Source organism: Neovison vison, chromosome 10 (assembly GCF_020171115.1).
Source record: "Neovison vison isolate M4711 chromosome 10, ASM_NN_V1, whole genome shotgun sequence".
Lineage (NCBI taxonomy): Eukaryota > Metazoa > Chordata > Mammalia > Carnivora > Mustelidae > Neogale > Neogale vison.
In genome coordinates this window covers 71,157,567-71,175,106 of record NC_058100.1, presented here as the reverse complement: position 1 = coordinate 71,175,106, position 17,540 = coordinate 71,157,567, and the positions used below count along the sequence as shown (strand labels likewise).

Sequence of the window (17,540 nt, the reverse complement as noted above, 5' to 3'; positions counted from 1 at the left end):
AAGAAGCCATACATAAAATAGCACCCCATTTATATAAAGTGCAAAACAAAGGCAAAATGTACCTATGTTGTTAGAAATCATGATAGTGATTGCGGGGGGTGCGCGGGTGGGAGGTAGTACCTAGAAGAAGGCATGGTGCGTGGAGAATTTCTAGGAAGATGCAGACATTCTGTTTCTTAGTCTGGTGCTGATGATGTCAGTGTGCATAGCTTGTAAAAATGTAGCCGGCAATAGGTAATCTTTTCTGTGATGTATATTATTCTCAAATAAAAAGTTAATTTAAAAAAAAGAGAGATTCATTCCAATAATCTTCTATGAACCTCAAGCTGGCTAAGGGTTCTGGCTCTAACCCTGACTAAGGGCTCCTTCTAGATTTCCATGGCATCTTGCCAATACTTCACCTTTTCACCTCATTGAATTGAAATCGGAAGTTCAATCCGTGACTCAATATCATCTCATTCATCTCTGTACCCCCAGGACATTGCACCAGGCTCTGGCATGTAGTAGGTGCTCAAGAAACACTTACTGACATCTGTTGGCCTGGCCAAAGGCTTTGGTGTTCTCAGACTTCCTTCCCAGAGTTCCCTGGCCATTGGCCCCAGCACCCCAGACTGCCACAGGATTCCATGGGGGGACCCACTCCTCCCCACTGCTGCCCTCTGCCTCCTGAGTACCCCCACGACCAGCCTGTGCCTGTCCTCATCCAAGCACTTACAAGATGGTAACCTTCTGACCCACGAGCCTTAGATGTCTCTTAGCACAGACCACAGGACTCATTCATCTTGGACCTTCAGAGCTCAGGCAAGACCCAGACACTCAATGGAGACTGAGAAACCAGGAGCCTCAAGTCGCTGGAGCCCTTTCTCCATCCAAGCCTAGAAGCAAGCACATACCTTTGTTCGTCTCAGCTTATTTGAAACTGGATGGAAATTTTCAAAGAAGTGTCCTTTAAAAGAAAAAGCAGTAAAAGGAATGGATAGGAAAGTCAAAAGCTTCTAAGTAGAAGGGTTTCTAGAACAGATGTCTCATTCTAATGAAACCCAAGCCTGGCCACGAGCTGGCAAACTGGCAGCTTAAGAGGCTCCCCAGCATGGCTCCGGGCTCACCACAGCCGTCTGGGTTGGATGCCACACCTCCGGCCCAGGGCGCTGCCAGGTGAGGGCCACCACCAAGTCTGGAGACGGAGGTGCTCCCTCCCAGCATCCCAGCACTCACTCTCAGGTGAGCACATGTGTTTTGACCGAAGCTGGTTCCTGCTCTGTGCCTCCTGCCTCTGGCCATTCCTTACTGTATTCTTCCTTTCGTTCTTTTCTTCACTCATTCCACCAACACTTTGGAGCACCCCTGTGCAAGAGTTTGGGGCCAGCACCAAGGATACCAGGGTGTATCAGTGGCTGGAGCCCTGCATCCCTAGGCCTCCCAGCCTAGTTTGGGAAACAGACAAGTAACCAGAGGGTAGAACCCCGGGGATGAGCCCTGGGGTCAAGCAGGCACACAGAGGGGAGCCCTCTCCCAGGGCTGAGAGATTAGGGAAGGCTTTCCTGAAGAAGAGACATCTCGGTCAGCCCCTTTTATCTGAAATCAAGCTGATGCTTCCCCTGCCTTCCCCTGAAGACTGGCCCCCAGAGCTGCAGGCTTCTTGTCTGAACCCATTTCTTAACCACATCCTTGCAGTAAACTCACAGTGATGTCCACAGGGCTCTTTCTTACTGCCCTAGATGTAAATCAATGGGGCATCACCTAAGTATAAATGAGATTAAAGCAATTCTGGGTGGGAGGGTATGGGGGAGGGGAAGTGGCTGGCCAGAGACTCGGCTGATGGTCTGACTTATTGCAAGGATAAGCTTTGGGGCAGTGCATGGCACACTCTGAAATGCACATTCTGGGGTGCCTGGGTGGCTCAGTGGGTTAGGGCCTCTACCTTTGGCTCAGGTCATGATCCCAGGGTCCTGGGATGGAGCCCCTCATCAGGATCTCTGCTCAGCAGGGAGCCTGCTTCCTCCTCTCTCTCTACCTGCCTCTCTGCCTACTTGTGATCTTTGTCTGTCAAATAAATAAATAAAATCTTAAAAAAAAAAAAAAAAGAAATGCACATTCTGACTCAGTAGGCCTGGGGTGGGGCCTGAGCTTCTGCACACTTTAACAGTCCCCAGGGCCGACACTGCTGGTCTGCAGCCCATACCTGGAGTGAAAAGGCTTTGGGAGATCCAAAGGACTAGATAGAATAAATCTTCTTCAAGCAACCCCTCATAAATAGTTTTCCAATCACTTTTTCGCTAAGTATTGACCAGACTGACTCACAGAGATGTCCAGTTGTGGCCCGACCTGGACAAAGCCAAGCAGAGGCTGAAATCTGGCCCTTGCTCTACTCACCAACTCTGCGCCCTTCCCGCATGGTGAGCGGGCTGGTGGCAGCCCCAGGGGGTTGTGGGGCAGGAAGCTGCAGGGCTATCCAGTGCCCCTGCGGAGGGGTGGACAGAGACACTCGGGAACCCCTCCAGGATCCCTGGGCCCTGCACCCCATCTCTGCCTCCTGCGTCTGAGCTTGCCTCCATAAGGTTGGTTCACTTCCTCTTGGAGCAAGTGAAGTGAAACCCAGTCCACCCCCCGCCCCGCCCCGCCCCGCCCCGTGCGTTTGAGGCTAATGAAGCAGGGGTAGCTGCTGGCTCACTCCCCTCTGACCAGAACAGGAAGGAAACTCAGGGATATTACAACAGGAGGGATGCAGGGACACCAGGAAGAACTTCCCAGGGATCACATTTTGAAGGGCCACGCTAAAGCAAGTGGTGGTGGGGGGTGAAGGACTTGGTCTGCCTGTGCGGGGGGTTCTAGCTTGGGTTAGGACCAAACCTCAGGAGGGCCCCCAGGGTAAGCTTCTGAGTCTCCAAAACTTTCCCCTTTGCTATACTCTTTACCCCCTGCCCCCTACGGGCTCCAGAGCTGTCCATCAGTGCCGGGCACACCAGGGTTCTAGGGGTTAGCCCAGGTATTTCCTGACCCCAAGCCCCACCCCCAGCAGGTCCCCCGGGCCCCGCAGCATGGTGCCTCTGCACCCCAATGCCAATCTGGAGGATGAGGCTAATACTTTCTGGCAGGTAGAGGCAGGACAGGCAGAGGGGGAGGCGGCACCCTGGGCTTCTGCATTCAGATCAGGGGAGCCAGCAATGAAGCGAGGGTTGGCGTGGCGTCGGCTGGCGGGGGGGTGGGCATTCCTCTTTCCGCTGGCTGCACATAGTTAATGGGGGGCCTTGTTCTGGCTGGGCACGCAGCCCTGGAGGTGCTGGTGATGGCCGTGCCTTGTCCCAGCCCCCAGAATCTCAAGTCTCACTAAGTGAAATCGCAAATCTCTGGGGATCCTGACACCTCCCTCAATTCTGTCTCAACATGGCCTCGCTCATGCTCCTTCTCCATTTATACACGATCATTTATCTTTATAATATCCTGGGATCAGGAACTGCCAGCCCGACAGGAGACAGGCCCAGAGAGATCAGAAAACTTGTCCAAAGGTCCTCAGCACGTTGGTGGCAAAGACAGAATTCTAGCCCAGGGTCTCCTGGTTCCTGTTCCACTGAACAGAGAGCAGACCTCCAGCTCGGGTGGGCCCTGTGCCCACGGAGTCTCCGACAGAATTGGAGGAGGGGACCTACTGACGTTCTCCTCTCCCCATTCTTCCAGAATGAGCAGCCCCTCACTGCATGGTAGCCAGAGGGTGGGAGAGTGGAGCTAACAGGTTTCTGCAGGTGGGTGGAAAGATCTTGGGAGGGGGTGCACAGGGCACGAAATCTTTGTCTCCCAGCCTGGACCAGCCAACTGTGGCTGTTATGTAGAAGAAAACTGTTGGTATAAGACAGCGGGCCGAGCACAGCTGTGCCTGTGAGGGAGTATACGCTCCGTAAAAGTCAATCAGTTGAGTAAATGAATGAATAATTATAGTTAATAGCCGTCAAGGTTACTATGCGTCAGACACGATTCTAAGCCTTTTCTATATAGTAACTCATTCAGTCCTCGCAACAGCCCTGGGAGGGGGCTCTCATTATGGTCCCTGTCATTTCCAGGTGAGGAAATTAAGGCACCAAAGAGGAAATCCTTCCCCAAAGATTGATGAAAAGCCCAGCCAGGATCAGAGCCTGGAAGGGCAGCTCCAGAGCTCATGCACTTAACCGCTCTGCTGTTCTCGGGAAAACTGAAACGCAACACAACTCACACAGAGGCCCTCCCATTCAAGCAAAGACCTTGCCCCCCAGAGTTACCCTAAGATTCAGGTGTGCCCCATGCCTCACCTTGGCACAGCGCACCCCAAAACCCTTGTCCCCTCCGGATGTTATGCTTAGGCCAAGGAGCGCCCCCAGCCCAGTGATACCAGTGTCCCTTCCAGCCCCAGGGCCACATCAGGCGCATCTGGACACAAGCTGCCTCTTCTACCCTCTGCCATCTCTCAGGAGACCCCTTCTCCCATCCATGGCTGCCCTTGTCCCCCTCTAGCAGAACTGTAAGAACAGAAGCCACGTAACTGCCATGTTAGGAATCTGAGGACAGAGCACGGAAAAGGGGTCTCATTTGAATCTGTGACCACTCAAAATGGGAGATGGGAGGCCGGTCAAGAGGTTTCCTCATTCTACAAACCAGAAATACAAGGCTCAGAGAGGTGAAGAGCTGGGCAGTTTACAAGACCCAGAGGAAAACAAAAATGTGAGGCCGCTTGTTTAAAAGTGATGATGTCCACAATAGCCAAACTATGGAAAGAACCTAGATGTCCATCAACAGATGAATGGATAAAGAAGATGTGGTATATATACACAATGGAATACTATTCAGCCATCAAAAGAAATGAAATCTTGCCATTTGCGATGACGTGGATGGAACTAGAGGGTATCATGCTTAGCGAAGTAAGTCAATCGGAGAAAGACAACTATCATATGATCTCCCTGATATGAGGAAGTGGAGATGCAATGTGGGGGGGTTAAGGGGGTAGGAGAAGAATAAATGAAACAAGATGGGATTGGGAGGGAGGCAAACCATAAGTGACTCTTAATCTCACAAAACAAACTGAGGGTTGCGGGGGTTGGGGGGGAGGGGCATTGGGAGAGGGGGGTGGGGTTATGGACATTGGGGAGGGTATGTGCTATGGTGAGTGCTGTGAAGTGTGTAAACCTGGCGATTCACAGACCTATACCCCTGGGGCTATATAATACATTATATGTTTATAAATATATAATACATTATATGTTTATAAAAAATAAAAATTAAAAAAAAAAGTGATGAGAATTGTCAGATGGCAAGAGCAGACAGCATTCACCCAAGCACAGGGCCCGCGTGGAGGCAGAGGTGGCACATCTGTGAAGGAGGTCTAAGGGGTGAACCCAAGTCACCCAGTTCACAAGGGCAGAAGCTGGTCACCGTGCCGAGAGAGTTGGGGTCCAGTCCTGGCTGAGAAGCGAGCTGGCTCCCGGCTCAGGGCTCTCCCAGATCTGCCCCCAGGTAGATGAGGGCGGGAGCCCAGGCCCTTTCCCAATTCTTGTTCTCTCTTGCTTTTGTCCTAGACAATAGTCCCCTTCCTTTCTTCTCTCCTCCCAGCCTCCTAATCTGCTCTGTCCACCACAAAGGCAGGGGATTAGTTTACGGCCCCTTCCTGCCTCAACCTTCACAATCCCTGGACACTCGATCCACTTCCCCTTCCTCAGACACCCCCACCCTTGGGCTGCCCCAGATCTGGAGCTGAGGGGGAGGGAGAAAGACTGAATGCATAGTCCTCTGGTGTTGATGGCCCTGTTCAGAGTGCCCCCTGCAGGCAGAGGCTGGTACGTGTGTGTGTGTGTGTGTGTGTGTGTGTGTGTGTGTACACACGTGCCCATGAGTTTGAAGTTGGGAGGGGCGTCTAATGAGGTCCTAAGAAGAAGGGAACCCAGAGCACAGATCCTGCCTTCAGGAAGCTCCCAGTCTGAAGCCTTAGTTCTGGCCTTTTCCCTGAGAGCTTTGACTTCTAATGCAAAGAGGCACCACTCCTACCCCCAGTCTGAATCTGATGAGGCCGGTGGACAGACAGGTGGACACACACACACCCTCAACAGACATGGGTATGCAGTCCTACTTGGTATTTCTGCAGCAGCGGGGCAGCAGGGGGTAATGGAAATAACATCCTCTATGTGCTAAGCATTCATCCACGCGGGACCTTGCATAACACAACCATGTCATCTGGGAGAGATGAGATTCTGTTTTGCAAGTGAGTGTCCATCTAGAGCTTCTAGCACCCACTCCCATGGTTTTTCCCTTGCACAACTGCCTCTCCAGGGGTTTCTGCATCGGTGGCATCAGTTAGCATGAGCTCTCCTTCCTCCAAGTGCCCACCCTCCCGCCATACCTCATCTAGAGCTGCCTGGTGCACGTCACACTCTCCGCAAAGTGTCACCGTTCTTTGTGTGCTTGTCTTATCTCCCTCTCCGAGCCCCCGGGGACAGAGGAAAGAGCATGGGCTTCGGAGTGCCCAAGCTTACCTCTAACCTTGGCTGTCCGCCTGCACCGGGCGTCCCCTTCCCCGTCTGAGACGGGGAGGAAGGATGGGACGGTGCCAGTCCATGAGGGTGGACACACAAGAAAGGCTTCAGCACGGCGCTCTCAAACAGATGTTTGCTCCCCACACAGCTGGGGAGTTTAAGTGGCATGATCGCTGACCATTAACAAAGGGGAAGGGGAGAGCGCTGCGTGAGCTGGGGGAAGAGGTGTTATCAGGATGCTAACAGCACTTTACAGCAACTGCCCTTGAACCCGGGGCTAAACACACTCTACCCCCAGAGCTATCCCCACTGAACGGCATGATCCTATATGCCAAGGAACATGAAGCAAATTGGGACAGACCCCCGGGACCTGGGGGAAAGAATCCTTAGTCTGGGTCAACCTAAGGGAAGGCTTCCTTCCTACAGGAGGTGTTAAAAGCCCCTTAGCGGCTGCTGGGTTGGCCTGTTTCCCAGGAGTCAGTGGTGACTCAGGTCAGGGGACCATTCAAACTAGCCAGTCACACAGGGAGGTGGAATAAAGCTCAGACAGTCTTGATCCTCCGTGGGCCACCAGAGCAAGCACCTCCTCCCTGCCCTGCAGTGACTCTGGCAATGTACGGGGCTGGGGTGGTAGATGGGGATGGTGATGGCACCTTCTTTGCCCCACCACTCCTCCCCTCTTCCCCCTTCAGTAGTCCATCTGCCTTGGCTTCGGGCCTAGGGACCATGTCCAAATCCCTAACACGAGTGCAATGAAAGGCACTCAACACCGTCCTCCCATCTGCCTGTCTGGACACTCTCAGGGACACCCCCACCTCCTCCAGTGCCTCCAAGGGCAAAGAGGAGGGGACAGAGGCACGAATGGATGAGGATGAGAGCTGTGTTCTAGATCCAACCCTCTGGGTTCACTCCCAGCTCAGCCCTAGACTGGCAGACTTGCATCGGTAAGACGCCGGGCCTCTTTGTGCCTGCCTCAGTTTCTCCCTGCAAGTGCTTCTCCTTCCAAGGAAGACCAGAGTTAGTAATGACCATAGCTCCCGGGGATCGGGCATGTGCCAGGTGCCAACGCTGCCAGATTGCAAACGTCCTTCAAAGAGCTTGATAGTCTTATGGCCATTTCGAAGCTAAGGCAGTCTCAGAGGCTCAGAGAGGTAAAGAATCCGGGAGGGCCATCCAGCGAGTTAGTGCTGGAGTTGAGATCTGAACCTGTGGAACCTGTGCAGTCAGGCTGCAAATTCGAGCCTCTTCCTCTGAAAGACTGCTTCCAGGTGTGGCCAGGAGATAGACAGACAGAGATAGAGAGGGAGAGAGAGAGAGAGAGAGGGTCTCCGGCCCTGGGGGTCCGGATGCTGCCGGGGTTGGCTAGATGCCTTTGGCTGGGAGCAGCCTAGCTGATTTATCCCAGCTGCTAAACACCTTGAATCCGTTTTTATTTTTTAAATGTGTGGCCTGAGGTGAAAAAGGCCGAGAGCCTGCTCTGGCATATCCTGCCTCGAAGAGTGAGACGGAAAGTCTGTGGTGAGGAAGGAACAGAGCGCCAGTGTGCTCTGTGTTCGAGACTCCTGCTTTCCCCTCTCCTGGAGGGCCTTCCCTGTCTGCTCCCTGTCTGAATCCCCTGGTCCTTCAGGACTCAGGACAGGGTCTCTCCTGACCAGCACGGTCCTCCCTGTCCTCAAAGTGCACCCGACCTTATTGCTGGTCCTCCGGGGACACTCCCCATGACCATCGGGTATGGTGAGCCAACTCTTCCTGTCTCCTCTGACATTCCCCTCCCCATGCTGACTGCTTCGCAGGAGACCCAGCACCATCCCTTCAAGCCACCCCCACGGAGGAGCTCCCAGAGACCCTGCTGGCTGATGGGATAGATATGAAACCATTGACACTTCTCGAGAAAGACAAGAAACTGGAAACAGACTTTAAGGGACTGCTCTGCCTGGGGGTTTAATGTGCCCAGAGTCTCGCCCTTTCGCTCAGAGACCAAATCTGAGTGGCAGTCAGACACCCCCTTGAGTGTCAGTGGTTGGAGTGAAATCCGGCTACTGGCTGGCGGCCTCAGGTCAGACCCTTAATATCTAAAAACCTCAGTTTCCTCATCCATAGGATGGGGATAACACCAGTCCCCCTCCCCCGGGGTTTCTGCGAGAGGATGTGAGGAGAGTTACCCAAATGTAGTCACTGCCAGCTAGTACCCACTGCAGGTTAAGGCAGGGAGGCCCTCGCAATGGCCTTTTCCTGGGTATGTCTGTTGGGCCCCAAGGATGACCTTCTCGACAATCTGGTTTCTTCCTTGAAGAAAACCTACAGTCCCGGGAATGAAAATGTCCACCAGGAAGGCATCCCCACCGTGCACGAGAGCAGACAGGAAAGGTAGGAAACTGGGCGTGAGGTGCTTCCCTGGCCCCAGCCTTAGATTTTGTATCTCACATGATTCATCAGAGGAAGCCCCGATGCCCCAGGGCTGAGAAGAGTCAAGATACAGGCCTTCCTTCTTAGCCCCGGAGGACTTAGCTTCCTTCTTAGCTCCCAGACGACACCTCGGCGGCTCTGGAGGTGCCCTGTCTCGGAGGAGCCGGGCCCAGCCCCCACCTGCCCGCTGCCAGCCCGCCCGTGGCCTGCTCTGGCATGGCTCCGGGGGGCGCAGTGCCAACCCCTGAGCCCTACCCGCTACCCTCCCCCCATGTCCTTTCGCTGCTTCCAAAATAACTCTGCTCCCTGCCCAAGTTTGGCCTCTTGGGTGTTTTTCTTCTCCTGAGACCTGTTCTCCCATGTCTGAAGGGCGGTAGGAAAGACCTGAATTGTCATTAGAAATTAGAGACCACCCCCTTTTTTTTTTTTAGCAAGGAACTAGTTAGCACAAAGGGGCTCCCGCAACCCTGAAAGCCCCTGAGTCAATGAGCCCGTTTCAGTTTGGCTAAAAGAAGGCATCATTACCCACATGAAAAAAGAGAATTGGAAATTTCTCCCCCACCCCCGTCTCTTATACCTTCCCCGATCCCCAGCGGGACTCCTTGCCTTGGCCTGGCACCCAACGGAGTGAGTTACTAGCCTAAGGTCACACAGCCTGTTAGGGATGGACTCCGAGGAGAATCCTTATGGGCCCCTAAGGGCATGTCCCCAGGCAGAAATCCCAGTGCCCCCCCCCCCACCCGCACACCTTCTTTTCCTCAGGCTGTACCAGAGAAGGCTCTAGTTCCACAGAACTCCTGCTTCTGGGGAGAAGCAGGAGTGACTTGAAAGCCTCGACTTTGCCTCTGGGGAGGTCTTGCGCCAGGTGTCAGGCCGGGGCTCACCTCCTCACGAGTGGGGAGGGTCGCTTCCTCCATCCTCCGAGGGCTGGGAGCTCAGGAGCGGACTGGGCTCCGTGAAAGGCCCAAGTCCCTGAAGGGCAGCGGGAGGGGGCGTTATTAGTACGGGAGGAGGGAGCAAGGGAGGCGGGTGGGCAGGTGATCTGGGGGGCTCTAGAAGATCACAGAGGCACCTTACATCCCCACCCTGTCCCAAGTGGCTCTGTTATCTTTCTGGGCCTCAGCAGATCATTTGCAGGTAAAAAGATGGAGAAAAGCCATAAAAAGGGGTGCCTGGGTGGCTCAGTGGGTTAAGCCGCTGCCTTTGGCTCAGGTCATGATCTCAGGGTCCTGGGATAGAGTCCCGCATCAGGCTCTCTGCTCAGCAGGGAGCCTGCTTACTCCTCTCTCTCTGCCTGCCTCTCTGCCTACTTGTGATCTCTCTCTGTCAAATAAATAAAAATAAAATCTTAAAAAAAAAAAAAAAAGGAAGAAAGAAAAGAAAAGCCATAAAAATCGTCACCATTTGGGAAAGTTGGTCTGAACAGGAAAGACCCTGCCCTCCGCTTTGTCTCATGAGCTGCCCCCTCCCCTTCGGAGTAAATACTGTTCCCGCTTCCAGGTTCAAGATGAAGAAGCGAACTGTGGAGCGGTTAAGTAGACTAGTTCAAAGACGCACAGCCCCTAGCCACTGGGGCGGAGACTGGAGACCACAGCCAGAGCTCCCCCGCCTCCGGGGCAGGGCCTCCCCATGCAGCGCCCGGTCCCGGGTCCCGTCCGTCCCTTGGCCTGGTGGGCACGGGGCAGTCGGGAAGCAGACTGCGGCTCATGTGGGGCCATCAAGGTTGAGAGCCCATGGCACGCGGGAAGGCGGGTTGAGCAGGGGGTGGGCTGGGGGCCAACTCTGCTCAGAGCCAGGCCTTCTTCTCCTCCGCCAGCCGCCCCACCCGGCCGCGCCCAGCACCCGCTGCTGCCAGAGCCCAGAGGTTTCCTTTTTCTTTTGCCTAGGGTTGTTTCCTGCCTTTCCTTTGAACTGGGGTGTTGGCTCCTCCACGCACTCACCCTCCTCCAGCGACCCCCCAGGACTGCTCTCTGATGCGACCGTCCCCCCGGGCTGCCCTTTGGAGGAAGGCTGGCACCCCGTTTCCTGGAATCACTTTCCCCAGCTTTGCCCTCCTCCTCTCTGTCCTGGTCTGGGCACCGTCTGGATCCTCCCCCTTCCCTCAGTCCCTTCCTCTACTGCCCACCTCCGCCAAGCAGTTCTCCCTGGAGGCTTTCTCCATCCTGCCCCACGGGAGCAGGCTCGGGACTGATTTCTCCCTGCCTCTCCCACTCCAGTTTTTCCATGAAATGTGTAGACACTGAGGTCCAGGAAAGTATGGGAGCTCGCCTCACAGCAACGGAGGGACCGAGGATTAGAACTCACAGACTCCGAGTTCCAGGAAGGCAGAGATGCTCAGGATTTTCGAATCTACCAGAAAGGGAAACTGAGGCCTAAGCCAGGAAGGGTAGCCTTGGAGGTGAGACAGGAGAGCGGGCAGACTGAGCTCCCGGGTTCATCCTGCCCAAGGCCAGCTCTCATCCACTGAAGCGGCTTGTTCATGCTTCTCCGCTTCTTCCTGTGCTAGGCAAGGCCCATCAGGACATGCTGGGAGCAGCCTGACTAGGACTGCCCAGAAGGGCCGCCCCTTTCTTAGCCCCCGAAGTAGTGGGTGATGGAGACAGATGCTCGGGGCCAAGTACAAGTGTAGGAGCCTCAGACCTTTTACAACTTGCCTCCCAAGAAGGCTTTTCTTTTCTCCCACCACCCACTCCACCCACTCCTGATATGGCTGGACATTGGGAGCAAAATGAGGAACACAGAGTAACCACCCGGATTCTCCCACTCGGGGACACCTCTGAGACTTAGCCAACCAGTAATTGCTGTCTGGGCATTCCTGTCCCTTCACTGTGTGTATGTGGGGTAGAATACAGCAAGAGGCATCATGTCTTTGTGTCACCATCAGACTGGGATGCCCCAGAGCTCTACCTCCTCCAGATGGGTTCCCAGGACACCCTACTCAGGAAGAAGGTCCAAACCCCAGGGAACCTCATGGCAACTCAGTTTGGGAGAAGACTTCAAAAAATGAGAGACGCTAGAAAATTGTGGGTATTTCAAATCTGACTTCCCAAGCTTGATCAAACCGAGCTGGCATTGGGCCCCAAAAGAATCATAATTTTTGGACTTAGGTGTCAAAGCAAAGGGTAGCAGTTGGGTATAAAGAAGACTTTCCAGTCTTTGCTAGAACCAAGATGGAGGTAGGTAGCGGTGTGTGCACCATGAGAGGTCACTGGCTAGAAGGACAGAGCCTCACCTTCCCAGGGTGAGGAGGCAGATGTGAAGTAATTTTGATTGGGGTGGGTCTAGGACTGCCAGGTATCTTCTGGAGTCCATAGTTCGTTGGTGCCTCCTATGGTTCAATCTACAGCCCCTTCTAAGAATCTTCAGGTACCCTCAGGCCTGCCACTTCCTATACACCCAAGTGCTTTAATCTTACCTTTCACCTACTCCACCCAGTGTCAGGAAGATGTAAGTGTCCCCTCCCATCCCATCCCCCACCCCCACTGTCAATTAATACCTTGGACCCCAGGGCCCCCGAACAACCAAGCATTGACTAAGACCAGCACCTGCAGATGACTTCCTAGCACACACTCTCTTCTTTCTGCCACAGACCATTCCCTTTGGGTTCATTTTATTTGAATATTTATTTATTTATTTATCTGAGAAAGAGAGAGTTGGTGGAGGTGGGGAGAAACAGAGGAAGAGGGACGAGCCAACTCCATGCTGAGCGGAGAGCCCAATGTGGGGCCCGAGATCATGACCTGAGCCAAAATTAGGAGCTGGACGCTCAACTGACTGAGCCAGCCAGGTGTCCCCCCCTTGAGTTCTATACCCACCTGTGGACTCAATTTCCCTCCTGTGTGAAGTGTCCTGGGGACTTGTTCCTACCTCCACTGCACACCCAACAGCAGGCATGATAATAATAGCCGCTATTTCTACATCACCCCTTGTGTGTCAGGCACTGTTCTGGGGACTTCTTATAGACATATTATCTCACTTAATCCTCCCTGCTACCCACTTCTCTCTGTACACAAATGATGAGCCCAAGGCTCAGAGGAGCTCAATGACTCAGTAGGTGGCAAAGCTGGGAAGGAACCAGGGTGTGGGGGCCCAGACCGAGAGGCCCCGCTGGTTCCATCATCAATCTGCACCGTCCTCCACTAGGGCTGGGCTCCTCGAGGCAGGGCCAGAATGGGCATTGCCGGACATTGCTGAGAAGGAAGGGAGCTCCATGACCTCCCTGCCCTCACTCTTCTCAGTTACAAACCCTCATTCCTGAAAGGCAAAGGAAGAAGGCTCATCCTATGAGCCACCCTCAGGCCCCCTGCCCCCCGCAGAGACCCCTTCATCCACTACCCACATGGGACCCATCCGTAGCCCAGGGCAGCGGCCGTGGTTCTCTACCACCTCCCTCCAGTATTCCAGAGTCCACCACTAAATCCCCCACATTGCCTCAGGACCCTACTCTGTCTCCTCCCCACTCCCACAGGTCTGAGTCTTGGGAGAGAGAGCCTTCCTCTATTTCCACAGACCCACAAGACAAATTCAGAAGGTGCCACCTCCACTGGACCCAGATGCAGACCTCACAGCCCCAGGGAACTGTGACAAGGCCGTGGAAAACCTTCCATCAGTGTAGATGCTGGGATGCTTGGATTCCAAAGTGGCATCGTACCTCTCTTTCCCCAAGTTCTTCCAGAAAAAGGGTTCGTCTGGAAAGACAGGTCCTGAGAAAGGAGGTTGGAGCACCCAGTTTCTGGAAGGCCCCATTCCCCACCCCCATGCAACCCAGAAAAAGGCCCTTCCTTCTGCTCCCCTGGAGAAAGACAGATGCCATTGCCAAACACTTCCTAGCCCCAGAACCCTGTCTTCAAATGAAGCAATGTCATATACCCCCAAGATATAAAATGGCTAAAAGTGGGGCTGCCCTAGCTGTTGCAGACGTGGGGGCCAGGGCCAGTCCTCCTCTGGCAGCTTTGGGGACACTCTCCTAGCCCCTCAAGGGACTCACAGGGTTTACCCCTGCCTTCACCTACTGGGCTCTGAAGGATTCAATTTGCCCTTTTGGAATACGAACACTATTTTCTCCTCTTACTCTCTGCCCTGGTCCCCAGCCTGTGCCTCTTGAAGTCGAGAGGGACATCCAGCTAGGGACAGAAGGACTGGGAGGGGAGCTCCAGGAAGGGTTGCAATTCAGGGCCCTCCACAGGCCGCCAGGACAGCCCCACAGCTGATCCCGCTGATCCCATCTAGCTCAACAGACACCTGCCGGACTCCTGTGAAAACTAGCCCAGCCCCTCTCCCTCAGGGCTCCCAGGTCCTGGAGCCACGGAGCCTGTCCCTGGGACAGATGGTCCCAGACTTTCCCACCTGAACTTCTCTGAGAAAAGGTGAAGGAGCCTGGGCAGGGCTGGGGGCCGGGGGTGGGGGTGGGGGGCGCAGACTTCCTCCACAGAGTTGAGGTGGGGGTGGGGTTAGGTGGTCTGGAATGCGCTCTCACACCCTCCTCTTGCCCAGGTGGGAGCAGGGAGTGCCCCCAGCCCTCAGTCTCTGAAGGGGAAGCTCCTCTGAGCCTTCCTTGGGACAGCTGTCCCCAATAGGGTCCCCTCACAAGTCCATCTCACCCCAACTCAGCTCTAAAAATGGTTCTCTGGTTTTCAGCCTCGGCGCCTGCCCACAAATTAGTGTCTCCAACACGGCCTCTTGGGACATGACTTCAGGGAGGCCCCTGGGGGAGCCAGGAGGCCTCAGCAGAGGGAGATGGTGTGCTGGCAGGGGTGCTTTTGGAGAAGCCAAGAGTGATCAAGGCCCCTCTCTCAGCTTCTGGGATAACCCCCCCCTCCCCACCACCCAGCCTCTGTGTGACAGCTCTGCTCTCCTTGCCATGCAGAGGAACATACAATCTCTGCACCCCACTGGAGGCCCTCCTCTCTCCTCTGTCACCAAATCAGTCAGCTTCACGCTCATCCCCGGTCCTGGGCACTGCTGCGCCGGGGGAGAAAGCAGCAAGAGGAGGGCAGGCCAGCCCCTGAGCCCTCCAGCTTCACCGTCCAGACACCCACCTCTTAGCAAGTCCGAGCTCCCACAGTGAACCACAGGCAGGGGCCACTGAGAAACCAAGGGAAGCCCAGCCTCACCACTTGTCTGATCCGCAGTCTCAGATTCCCCCTCCCTCCCCCCCCCCCGCCCCCTGGTCCGCCTGACTGCTGTCCCGCTGCAGTCCACTTGGAAGGGGAAGAGCCCTCCCCGGACGCCCATGCCTCCCGGCAGCAGCCTGGCAGGTGCCCTAGCCGGAGGCCGAGGCTGGGCGCTAGCGGGCGGCCAGGGGGGAGCAGGGAGGGACGTGCGGGCTAGTACTCACAGGTAAGCCGTCAGGGGGTCCAGGTCCCGGGGCACGGCGGAGAGCCCAAGCTCCGAGCAGTCGGCCGACAGCATGATCCCGTCCTCCTGGCAGTGGCAGGGGGCCGGGCAGGCGGTGGACGCTGGGCCGGGCTGGGGGGCGCCGCCAGCGCACGGGGAGGCGCACAGCGCGGCGCACAGCCACAGCGCCCGCAGTCCGGGCGGGCTGGGCATCTTGGGGCCGGAGCACCTGGCGGACCGACCGGAGGACGGGCGAGCGCTCCGGGGCGGTGGCGGCCGCTGCTTGCCTCTGGGTCCCGCGGCCGGGCCGGCGGGCTGCGCCGTCGGTGGGGACCGCCCCGCGGGCTCTGTTGGGTGGCGGCGGCGGCGGCAGCGCGGGGACCGTGCAGTCAGAGAGGGGCAGGCATTGTTGAGTGATCTTCGTTATTCAGTTTCACAGGCTGGGCTTGGCAAGGGAGGGAGACACAGGCGGAGGAGGAGTCAAGGAAACTTTCTGCGCTGTGGCTCGCTCCCCTTCCCTCCTTCCTTCCGAGCTGGCAGGAATTTCATCCAGGAAAGAAAAAAAAAAAAAAAAGGCAAAGAGACTCTAAGAGAGTGAGCAGAGATGGCACGTCAGGGACCTGCTCTTGCACTTGTTTGGAAACCATGGGATGTCCTAGGACCTAGGCTTGCGGGCTGGGGACCCTCTTGCCTGCGGGGTCAGCCACGGGTCCCAGGGACTTGGAGGAGCCTCTCTGGAAGCAACCTTAAGAGTCCCCATGAGACCCCAACCCCTCTACCACATTTTCCACAGAGACCTAAGAGGGAAGTGATTTGTTCAACGTCACATGGCTTGGGGAAGGTGGGATTCCCAGAACTGGAATTCAGGGCCTGTCCTTGTCGTCGTGTCTTCTAGAGGAGGGAAGTGAGGCGTCATCCTGAAAGGGGTCAGATGGTGAAAGTTTCCACCTTATGCAAGGAGGGGAGCAGTGGGCAAAAAGGAAGGGCCTTCTCACTGAGCCCATAGGGCCTTGCCACCAAAGGAAGTGCGGATTTCCACCCACTGAATGTACTTTGCATGCATGCAACCCCACTCAGGTCCAAGGCCCTGGGATCAACTGGATCCTGTCCTGCGGACCAAACTAGGTAGACACTAAACTGGGCTGGGTTATCAGAGGCTTCCAGATAATCCGTGGATGGGCGCCACCTGGAGTCCAGCGCTGCAACTGCAGCCCAGCTGCCCGGAGGCTGAGCTCCAGGCCGGGGGGGGGGGGCCTTCTGGTGGGTCCCAGGGCCTTGACAGGCAGGGCAGACGGTGACTAAGGGGGGCATCAATCTCTGCTCTCTTCTTAGACCAGACTGGGCTGGCCGTGCTTCCTTCATGTAGCCTTTTGCTTTCTCTGTTCTCTCCCATGCTGAACCAGACCCCAGTAGGGAGCTAGAGACTGCCCTCTCATTTGGGTTCTACCTTCCCATGGCCCAACCAGAGAGTATCCCAAAGCCTGGAGACTCAGAGGTAGCCATTATTCCTTCTACCCCATACCTCCAGACCCCTTCATACCTCACATCAACCACCCCCCCATCCCATTCTCTGCCTCTGCTGCTAACCCCCAAGGTCCCCAGGTCAGTCAGCAGATCCTGACCCCAGGGTCCAATTGGGGCCATGGCCCTGAATGGGGCTGAGCCCCCTAGGAAGGCCAGAGAAGGTCCTGCACGGATGGTCCTGGCTCTCATTACCAGAAAAGACCCAGAAATGCAAGCCGCCCTGCCTTCCCAGATCAGCCTCTGTTTCCGGCCTCACTCATCCATAGCTTGGCTCCATTCCCCTGCCTGTTTGCAGCTCCCGCTGCTCCAGTGTGAGGGGCCCAGACTGGAAAAACCATGCTTGAGCCCTGTTTCAACCTCAGCAACAGCCATTCATGGCGGGTTTGGGGGGCTCAGAGCTAGTCTCCAGCCCGCCAATTTGAGGGTCATGAAGGGGCCAACCTCTGGGACTCCTAATGAATTTTGGAAGAGGCCATGACCTCCATTCCCCCTGTGGAGCACCAGAGCCTAACCTCATCCTGGGGAGGATCCTGATGGAGCAGAGAGCCCTTCCCCTTCTCCAACCAGGCCTGAGAAAGGCCCTCTCTCACCCTGACCCCTCGTACTTTACTAGGAACTCAGGTTGGCCAGTGAGAGCTCTGCCTCCTCTTCCATTTGGGGATCTAACTGCGTTTCAGGGCCTCCCACTCTGATTAGTCCAGGCTCTCTCTGTGCCCTGACCCCCACCCCAGGGCCTGGAAGGGACCCCAGGGACAACTGATGTTGAGTATCAGGCACCTTGCT

The 17,540-nt window shown here is 55.6% G+C and overlaps 1 protein-coding gene across 1 annotated transcript in view; it reads right to left on the bottom strand.

The window, feature by feature from the left end:
• Positions 1–15,446, bottom strand: part of LGR6 (leucine rich repeat containing G protein-coupled receptor 6) — a 119,868-nt gene extending 104,422 nt beyond the window's left edge. The window contains exon 1 of the mRNA XM_044267607.1: positions 15,235–15,446. Within this exon, the coding sequence (XP_044123542.1) occupies positions 15,235–15,446 (212 nt within the window). The remainder of the gene's footprint in view (positions 1–15,234) is intronic.
• Positions 15,447–17,540: the final 2,094 nt, after the last annotated feature.